The sequence below is a fragment of the Nylanderia fulva genome, unplaced genomic scaffold (genome assembly GCF_048542155.1).
Source record: "Nylanderia fulva isolate GAGA-0341 unplaced genomic scaffold, ASM4854215v1 Scaffold4, whole genome shotgun sequence".
Lineage (NCBI taxonomy): Eukaryota > Metazoa > Arthropoda > Insecta > Hymenoptera > Formicidae > Nylanderia > Nylanderia fulva.
In genome coordinates, this window is record NW_028190476.1 from 4,718,722 (window position 1) to 4,729,698 (window position 10,977).

The following is a 10,977-nucleotide window of genomic DNA, read 5'->3' on the forward strand; positions in this document are numbered from 1 at the left end:
CGCCGTCGAGACGCTTCGATGAGCGTGGATAAAGGGTTCTAGGGAATCACGCGGTGTCGCGTGTTTTTTCCGACTTGCTCGAGTGTAAATGAAGCAGAATAGAGGCATTTTTAATTTTAATCTTTTCGAGATACACTTATGTACGAATTTGTTTTTGAAAAAAATTAAATTAAGAACAAGTACGTCGGACGTACAAACATGTTTGTACGCGATGTAAAAAGGTCATTTGCATGTAATTAAAAAAAGAGCCACAGTAAATATAAATCCAAAGTATTTGTATATTCTAGTAAGGTAGTTAAACAATTTTTTTTAATGTTTATATGAAAACTGAATCAATCTTACATCTATTTTAAAGAGCAAAAGAAAGTGTTGAGAAAGTGTAGACAAATAAATTAGATAATATGTTATCTTGCACAATGGATATTTAATATGAAATTTATTCATAATATTGTCTGCTTGTTCCAATTTTTTATATACAGAAAGTTCTCAAAAGCTGAAATTAATAGAATTGTTATTTGTATTTTGCTTCATATACATACATATATATAGTATAATAATTTTTAAACAAGATAAATAAGTAAAAAGATTTTGTTAATAATTTAAAAGACAATGTGAATAATTAAGAAAAATTCTAATGATATTGCATGTTATGTACAAAATATATAAGTTAGATTGTTCTATTTTATTCGACATTTTTCTTATATAAGAGCATATATAAAACTTATGGTAAACTTGACACGTAAATTTTGTTGTTTCTCATTTTAGATTCTTCCACCAATGTCCACATTGGCGCATCTCTAGCAGCTTTGTCTCATCACAATCAAACATAATGCTAATCACGTAGCACAAATTGAACCATAGAAACCAAGCACTTAGATACAAATTTCCCAATAGATCATGTACAGCAACGCATAGAAAAAATTCATTCAGGATATTTAGGATATTTAATGCTCGGTGCATATATTTCACCTTAATATTTTCTCCTTCATCAAGAAGTACTGCATTATTCGCAGCAAAGAGACCAAAAAAAAAAACTTCATTGAACAACTTTTATTTGGTGAAGATGACCAGCAGACTTGAAGAATCGGAGCAGAAATGGATCTGCGAGTACTGCACTTACAAGAACTGGCCCTCCTCTTTAAAATGCACCATGTGCAGGGGCACTAAACCTCTTCTAAATGAAGACATATACCGTCTTCGGGATCCTAGTCCTCAAAGAGGCTCCTCCAATGTCGCTTCCGGTCCTGTGCCCCAAATAAGCCCTACGGACAACTACATCTCACAAAATTATAGCCAGAATGTACCCTCTGCGGGGAAGTGGGCCTGTAGCATGTGCACTTATCTTAATTATCAGAATACAACGCGTTGCGTTCAGTGCAGCAATCGTAAGCCAGTCAATCAATCCGTCAATTCGTTAGCCTCGAATCTGCACGAACATTTAGCACCGCTACGATTAGCCGATGGGCCGCCAAACTCGGGCTCGAATTCTCAATTGAATTCTTCGCCAATCAATCTCCATCCGGAAAGGTTGTATAATATGCATCCAGAAAAATGGTCCTGTCACGTGTGTACTTATGAGAACTGGCCCAAAGCGACTAAATGCATCATGTGCGGTCATCCAAAGGAGAAGGATAGAAGGGATAAGGGTACGCAAGGAAATGTAGGAGTGATTTTACCGAGTCCCGAGAGGGAGCATAGTCAACGGAGCCTGCCATCACCTCCGTTGCACGCGTCCTATATTCATCAGACACAGAGAGAGGATAATTTAGCGATAGGAAGAAGGTAAACTAATTATTTTTTACAACTTGCATTCTTTGTGAATATTACATACTCCCAGAATAATATCATTTTTCTTGTTATATATAATGCAGTATTATATCTTTTTATATACAGACATAATTATATACAACAGATATAATTATATATATATTATTACATTTTATATGTTTACATATATTACAGATATTATTATCATATGTATATTACATTTCTGTGAATCTATGGATAAGTTCACAGAAATGTAATACGTGGTTTAACTAGTTTATTAAATATTTTAAATCTGAATAAAATTCACTATAATATTTATGTATATGTATTTTGTGAGAATATATGGATATATAATTTTTCAGAGGTTCACATAGGTATGCAGATAGTCGAAATGACAGCCTGTCGACCCCTCAGTCCCCGAATAACTGTGATTACGAGCGCCGATTGAAGCAACTGAGACGTCACACCGATTGGTGTTGGCTCAATGCTTGTCTCGGTATTGTCGAAGGTGACAACACTCCCGTCGAAGCTTACCTGGCGAGCGGAGGCGATCCCGCCCGCCAATTGACGCATTCTGAGGTCTTGCTCCTCAATAGAAGCAGCGCGTTTGACGTCGGCCACACTTTAGTGCACTTGGCTATTAGGTAAATAGACAAATTAAATACTTTTTATAAAATTAATAGTATTAATATTGATAAATAAAATAAAATTATCTCATAGATATTAATAGATTGAATAAAATTTCGAAAATATAAAGACACTCTGCGGTTGGAAAATAAAAAAGAAAAATTTGAATGAAGAATTAAATAATAAAAATTAGAGAAAAAATTTAAACGTGCCAGAGAAAATTTTATTAAATCAAGAAAGAAAAGGGACAAATGATTTCTGTTCATATTAGTCTACATTTTCCTTCTTTTGTCTTAAAATGTATATTCCTATAATTACATAATTATTTTTATCACAATATTAAAATTATAAATAAAACTCTTACTATGCAAGTCATTTGAGATATTTTCAATAAGGATAATATTTTGAATCCTGTAAATAAACACTCTTGATTATATATTCTTATAATTTAATTTGTACGATTTTAAGGTTTCAAAGAGAAGATATTTTAGCAACATTGCTGTCACAAATCGAGGGTTCAGGCTCGGGAGTAAAGAGGGTACCGAGCTACGTAGCGCCAGATCTTGCGGTGCAGATTCGTCGACATGTCACCAATAGTATACGCTTACGCAAAGGTTCCTTTCCCTGTTATTTCGTCACTGACATGGCCACTTTCGCGCTGCCAGCTGAGGTTACTATAATATATATATATAATTATTTAATATAAATTTTAATCGAAAGTTAAAAGTTTAGTTCATTTATAGTCAATATTTCTAATAAATATCAAAATAATAAAATCAGTATACATTTTTAAATATTAAAGTATCGTTTTAAACTTCTGTAACTTCTAAATTTCTTTCAAATAATTTTTTTTAACTTCTCTAAATTTTATATTTTAAGTTTCTTTTATTTGAATTTTTATCTTTTCTTATCTTTTTTTAAAATTCTTTGAATATTCAATGTTTATTTATAAAGACAAATATATAAATATTATTGTTCTATAATTATTTATAAATATTTTTTTATTTCTTTTAAGGTCGAAGACTTACCGAGTATCGTGCAAGAGCAGATGCTGGAGGAATTGTTAGACAAAGAAGCTCAACAGCAACTAGAGGGTGGTGGCGGTGAACCGCCAGCCCTAAATTGGTCCTTAGAAATTACTGAACGATTAGGCAGTCGTTTACATGCACTTTGGAATCGATCAGCCGGAGACTGCCTCCTAGATTCCGCCATGCAGGCAACCTGGGGTGTTTTCGATAGGGACAATGCTCTGAGAAGAGCGCTCGCTGACACCTTGCAACAAGCCGGACAATTGTAAGCGCTTTATATAATCAATTTAATATAATGTAATGTATATTATATTAATATAATTAGTTTAATTAATAATTTATTAGAAATACATATACATTTATATAATGAATTTAAGATATTAGTAATAATAATGCTTTAATAATATGCAAACTGATAAAATGACTCAAATATATTCATATAGATATAATAATATCATAATATTATTTCAGCTTTTATCCTCGTTGGAGAGAATATGAAGCCTCGCAGGCAGCTAGAATGTTAGATTTTACTTTAGAAGAGACACAATGGCAAGAAGACTGGGAAAGTTTATTGGCAACGGCCGCTCAACCTGGAAGTGCGTTAGAACAATTGCATGTATTTGCTCTTGCCCATATTTTAAGACGACCTATTATCGTCTACGGAGTTAAATATGTTAAGAGCTTTCGCGGTGAAGATATAGGTAAATACAACATTTTATTGTTATTTAGTAATTAATCATAATAGTATAATTTTTTTAAATTTCAATTCTCTCGAATAGTTTTTCGATTTCTATTTATAATCATAATTAAATTTAAATTAAAAATTATTTTCTCTCAAGTTCCTGTTAACTTATAGAAAGTTTTATGAAATATATGTTTCCCTTTTTTAAAAATTTGCAAACTTTATACACACAATAATTTCGAAGATTTAAAAATCGATTTTTAATCGATTTAAAGATATGAAAGGTAATATTGAGTTTAAGATTTAATCGATTATTTGCCTTAATTTCGTAGGCTATGCGAGATTCGAAGGTGTCTATCTTCCGTTGCTCTGGGAACCTTCGTTTTGCATTCGTTCACCGATCGCCTTAGGTTACACTCGCGGCCACTTCACGGCATTGGTGCCAATTGAACCGTACACCTCGTCCAGAATACCAGCCCTAGCGTCCCATGGGGTGGTTAGCAGCAACAACAGCTCGCTCGAACAAATGCAGATTCAGATGCAAACCACTTTCATGCCGCTAATGGACCGCGAGCATAAACTCTTACCGATACATTTTCTTACGGCGGATGAAATCGGCCGCGAGGAATCCATCTACAAGGAGTGGTTGGACGTGTGCAGGACCGAGGGTGGAATTCTTGTCGCGCATCAGAAGCTTCATAAAAGACCACTCCTCGTTGCGCAAATGTTAGAGGAATGGTTGAATCATTATCGTAGATTAGCGTGAGTAATGTCTTGTTTCGTTAATTCATTGAAAAATCATAATGATAATGTAGAGAAATTTAAAACAAATTAAGGAAGAAGTCAAAAAAACTTAATACAATTAAGAATATTATTAATATATTTATATTATATTATCTATTTTTAATATATTTTATATTATATATTTTTATTATATATCATATTATTAATATATATATTATTAATTTAAATAATCATATAATAATAATTACATCATATATTTTAATATATATATTAATTTAAATAATCATATAATTATAATTATATCATATAATTTATGTAATATAATTGATATAATATAATTAATATAATTAAAGAATATTTTGATTTTTATTTTAAAAAAAAGACAAAGATCACATAATATTAAAATACATTTTAAATAGTTAATAACTTTTGATGCTTGGAGATCAAGTACTGAAAATTTAAAAGAGGATAAAATGTGGAGATTATCCTAGCATATTAGATGTAACATCTTTTTCTTTTCTAATATTGCAGTCAAACCAACGAAGCACCCTTTTCAAGACCACCCATTCTGCAGGATTACAGCAGCGATGGTGATACTGAAGATGAGTAGTATGGTAATCCTAAGAAAGAAGTATTGCGACTGACATGAGAAGCATCTCTGATCTCACAAGTTTACTCTTGGCTGAAAATTTTAAAATAGCTAGAGTTATATAAAATGTAAACTATAATACACGTGAATTCTGTACTTTATGGATAACTCGATACAGAGAAACTACTACGTCCATACATATTCACTGGCAATGTACTATTTAAAAAAGTTGAAAGCTCTGTTATATTGCTATTAATCGCCGTGCGAGTAAAATTGTGTGAAATTTGAATTTAGATTTGTGAACTGTTCTGAATGCTTTAAAATTAATTATTCAAAAATTAATTAATTATTGACATAATTGTAATAAATTTGAAATAATATAAAATTAGAATAATTAATTAATTATTGAACTATTATCATATATTATTACAAATTCCATTTATAATTAAATTACTATAAATTCAAAATTTTCAGTTATAAAATAGTAAAATAATGTAAAAATGGACAAACTTTTTTTTGTTAAGGAAAGTATTTTTCTATTGAAATTATTTTTTTCTATGTATACCTAAATAACGTTACTCAAGAAAGTTATGCAATAATTATTTATCAGAATGAAACGTCAAAAGAAAATACATATTTAATTTCTTGAGGTGAAAGGGAAGAATGTTGAGTATGTTATATTAGTATAAAAGTCTTTAAACGATACATTATACATATAAGTGTTATACAATCCATTGCCAGTGACAGTGAGCGAAAGTGGAGAACATTGTCGTTTGTTATACATTATCGAACCGTTTTGCATAATAGAAATTTAATTGTTAGGCTATTGAAAATAACATTTTTCACAGATAGTTTGTAAAAATGTAATCTCGAATGAGAGAAAAAAACTTGAAAATGTTCTCTCACGAAATTGCGGAATTTTGCAAAAACGTTCGGAAGAATAAATTTTCGAACGATTTTTTGACGCGTATTCCATTATAGTCGAATTCCTCTATTTTAAAATATCGGTCAGACTCCTCGTTATTCTGGAATTATTCAATTTCTACTCTAACTCTGATGGCACTTATGCAAAAAATATTGCGTTCTTTCTCTTTCACTTATTTTCTCACTTTACATATAATCAGGTAATCATGTAGCAAATGTAATAGAAGAACATTGTAAAAATTCCAATTTAGTGAGGAGGTAATTTAAAATAGTAGAGACAGAATAGAGGAGTTCTACTGCATTATAACGAACAAAATAATACAGGGTGTCGATTTTTTCTTGCTAAAAAAATTATTTAGATTAGTAATTTTTGGAGTAAATACTTTTGAATAAATCAATATATAATAATCGTTTAAAAATTATATTAGATGGACTTAAATTTTGAATAATTGGAATAATAAGATTTTTGTAAAAATTAGATGCAGATTAAATAGATGCAGATACCTTATTTCTCTTACCTTTTTAGTCAGAAAGTCTGTTACTAAAAATCGATACAGGACACCCTGTACAATCATGCGGATTCCGATATACTCGATAAGATCTTCGAGGATAGTAATTTAGAAAAGTCAACAAATTCCGTGTATAATCGTTCTTACAATTAATTCGTTTCACTTATTACAACTCGGAGTTGCGTTGAAAAGTTCAAGCAACTGAATACACACAAACAACGATCTGTCTTCTTTTTAATGATCAAGAAAGATCGCGCGATTATCCAGAGCGTTTATCTCCAACGGTATGTTGATAGGAAAAAATAAATAACGGACTTGAAAATTTGTGCTTTGTGCTCTGTGAAGAAAAAAGAATTGTAGTTTTTATTTTTATGCAAAGAATATAATGTATTATCATTTAATAATAATAATAACGATGACGATATATTAAATTCTTCGCATAAGTTTGGTTCACAATTGTGTTAAATATTATAGGTAACACTATATGCGAACTTTTATAAAAACCGTTGAGGAAGAAATTAAAGAGACAAGTAGTACGTACGTTTAAGCGTTAAGATTATTATCGAACATCATACACACATACATTCACTCACTCATTCATACATTTAACAACACATTCTAATGAACGAATGAGCGATTGTAACAAATCTTTAATCAAAAAAGTACAAAAGATCGCTAGAGACGTTTCTTTGGAAACGCTCTTCTTCGTTTATTCAATATAATAATGATATATAGTCTTTGTTTCTTATTACTTAACTCTGATAACAACAACACAACAACGTAGTGTCTAGTCTTTTTGCATATAGCACCACATCGCGTTCTTCTTTCCTTCTAATTACGATAATTAATTATTGCGCGATCGAAAGTCACGTGATAAAAATTAGCGAGAAAGAATCGAAAATGATCCAACTGGATCTAGAAATCGGTATAATTTCGAGTTGAATCTCGAGTTTCCAATTTTCGAAATCTTTTTTCGAAATTGATGATAGAAAATAAATTTTTAGATAAAATTTTATAAATAACTTTAAATAAAATGTAAATTTTTTGAATATTAAGTTATATGAAAAAATATTAATTTTTCGACTTAATACTATTTTGATTTATCTTTAAGTATTACTTCTTTTTTCGATTATATCACGATTAATCCCTTCATGTTGTTTCTGTATGTTGTATTAGGAAAATAAGAAAAAAGAAAAAAGATTTTTTTTACCAAGATTTATGCAGACTATGTAAATAAATAAATTTTATCTTTTCCATTAAAAAAATTATATCAAAAATTTTATTACGATTAGATTTCGATTAGATTTACGAAAATTATATCGATTTCCGTATTCTTAATTTGAGGGACAACAGATATAAGTCAATTTCATAGTATCGTATCTACGAAAGCGACAGAAGCGAGTTCACCGCTATCATTGTCATTATAGCATAATGTACATTGACGCGCAATCACTATCATTCTTATCATTATTATTCCAATCTCATTAATATATACACATATATATATATACATACATATATATATATATATATATATATATACACATATATATATGTATATGTATATATATGTATGTATGTATATCAGGATTAAAACAAGTCCGTGTTTTATAAGGCTCGTTTTAAGTACGAAGTCGTATCAATAGAGTAAACCCCACAAACTACGGACTTTTAGGCCACATTTTTATTTAAAAAAATCCTTTTTTCTTTCTCATAAAACTGCAGTAATGCTGGTTTCTGCATGAAAAAGAAAAAAGTAGCGAACTTTCTTTTCGTTAATTTTTTCGATATTAATTATTATTAATGAAATATTATGTTTAGTATATTACATTTTGAAATATCTAGTAATAATCTTATGTAATCTAATTTTTAATTTTTTTAAAAGTCAGAAATTTACTAATTATTTCAATTGAATTTAATATAGAAAACATTAATTAGTTATTGTTAATAATAATTGATATCGAAAGAGACAATTTTGGGATTAACTTTTCATTAATTCTCGGTGGACACAGCAAATCATGCCGGCAAAATAAGAATAAAATGTTAAAAAAAATTAAGAATATAGCGCGATGTTTGGCGAAGGCGTGTTTTCTTTTTAAGCACGCAGTTTTCTCAATCTCTTGTTGCCAGAATTTGCTCTCGGCAGGTGATAAAATATAGAGAGTTTTAAGAATCTATTCTCTAATCGCGGAAAACGCAGATAGAAAAGTCTATAAATATATAAATATAAAATATTAATATAGAGTATATATATATATATATATATATATATATATATATACATACACGAGATATAGATATTATATATATATGAAATAATATATCGATGTACAATAATTCGAAATAACGGTTTATTATTATTATTATTATTATTATAATGATTTTATGATGATTATTATTATAAATATTATAATAAGGAAACATCGAGAGGTGTGAATCAATAAAATTACTGAATTACTTTATGCCACTTTTCCTTATTGAAAAAGAAATTCTTTCCTAATTTTACTAGATAAAGAATACTTTTTAAATAATCTTTTCGCTTGAATATTTATCTTTTTTATAAAATTTATAAAGATTTTTGAAAATTCTTTTTAAAAAAATTCAAGATATATTTTATAATATTTTTTAGAGAGAGAGAGAGAGGGAAAGAAAAATATAATTTTAATTGTTAAAATAATTTAAAATTTTTTAAATGTAAAATTGTTAAAAGAAAATCTATTATATTGTTAAAGATTATTTTAATAAATTACCAGTATATAAATCTTTTTAATTAAATATTTTGGAAGAATTAAAACTATTTATAATCTATATGATTATATATATATATATATATATATATATATATATATATATATAATTTGATTGATTCTTTCTATATTATAATATTTTGGATATGTTCTTTCAGTTAAATTAAACGTCACACAAGGTTCTTCCTAAACGAAACTTTTTTTAATTTTCTTTTTAAAAACATTTTTAATCTTATATATATTCTAGTTTTTAATTGTGATTGTTTAATTAGTCATCAAACTGTTAAAAAGACAAATAGTAAGGATTTTAATAAAATTACATTTTTTTACTGTTTAATTATCTCAAATTTAATCAACTAGAATTATTAATAATTTATATTTATTAATCTTCGTAAATTGAAAGCTAAAAAAATTTTGTTTTTATTATTTTTTTATAATACTATTTAATTTTTAAATTATTTTATTTATAATGTAAAATATTAATTCCAAAAAATAATCATTAAGAAAATACAACTTTTCAAAAGAGATTTTTACTATAAATGTCTTGAATCACAAATTATGTAATATAATTTTGTTAGAGATAAAACTTAATTTCAAGTTAACTTACAATTTTATTGTGATCAATAAAAAAATCGTAACGATGATACGATTCTCGATCTTCATCAAGAAATCAGCAGCAAATTCATCAAAAAATTCCAAATTAGATAGTAATGCGGTTGGTCCAAAAAAACTCCCTATAAAAATAAAAAACCAATATTATCTGTCCAAAATTTTTACATCTAAATTTTTCTTGGTAAACATCTTGGGTTTTTTTAGTGCAAACAAAATCGTAAATCTGAGATACTCTCGTAATAATAACTCTCGTAATAATACTCTCGTAACATGAGATAGCAAAGTCATTCGTTTGTAACGGCATCTCAATCCGACTTCATGTTGTTTCAATCTACATGTAAACAGTAATGCTAGTCGAACGGATTCGTTCGTCGCAAATATTCTGTATTTATTGACTATCGAGAATTTATTCTGTGTCACAGCAACGAAGAAAATAATTTAATATTGAAAAATTGCGTTATAATGTGAAGTACATCATCTTATTTCTCAAAATTTCTACGGAAACTGAAAGAAGATATGCCAAAGAAAGAGAAGAATAAAGATAATTTAAAAGACGAATTTCCGCGAGATCTCACGTAAGTATGTAATTCTTAATATCATGTTAATAATTTAATAGATAAAAAAGATTTTTTATTTATATTTAGTTATTAAAAAATTTTATAAAAATTTTCACTTATAATTAATTGAATTAGTAATAGAGAAAGCGCTATGCGTTAATATTTGTGTAAGAAGTATTTAACGTTGCCTT

At 28.3% G+C, this 10,977-nt stretch overlaps 1 protein-coding gene across 1 annotated transcript; it reads left to right on the top strand.

Annotated features, from left to right (window-relative positions):
• Positions 1–1,005: 1,005 nt before the first annotated feature.
• trbd (ubiquitin thioesterase trabid) lies at positions 1,006–9,332 on the top strand. The gene is made up of 7 exons (XM_029309451.2): positions 1,006–1,782; positions 2,130–2,411; positions 2,863–3,064; positions 3,410–3,687; positions 3,894–4,123; positions 4,437–4,866; positions 5,380–9,332. The coding sequence occupies exons 1-7, from the start codon at positions 1,064–1,066 to the stop codon at positions 5,456–5,458; spliced, it is 2,220 nt and encodes a 739-aa protein (XP_029165284.2). The 5' UTR covers positions 1,006–1,063; the 3' UTR covers positions 5,459–9,332.
• The last annotated feature ends 1,645 nt before the right edge of the window (positions 9,333–10,977 follow it).

Excerpts from the sequence above, each read along its gene's own strand:
- trbd (XM_029309451.2), top strand. The coding sequence starts at position 1,064 with ATGACCAGCAGACTTGAAGAATCGGAGCAGAAATGGATCTGCGAGTAC. Across the intron at positions 1,783-2,129 it reads AATTTAGCGATAGGAAGAAG|AGGTTCACATAGGTATGCAG; the intron begins GTAAACTAATTA and ends ATAATTTTTCAG. Across the intron at positions 4,124-4,436 it reads CTTTCGCGGTGAAGATATAG|GCTATGCGAGATTCGAAGGT; the intron begins GTAAATACAACA and ends TTAATTTCGTAG.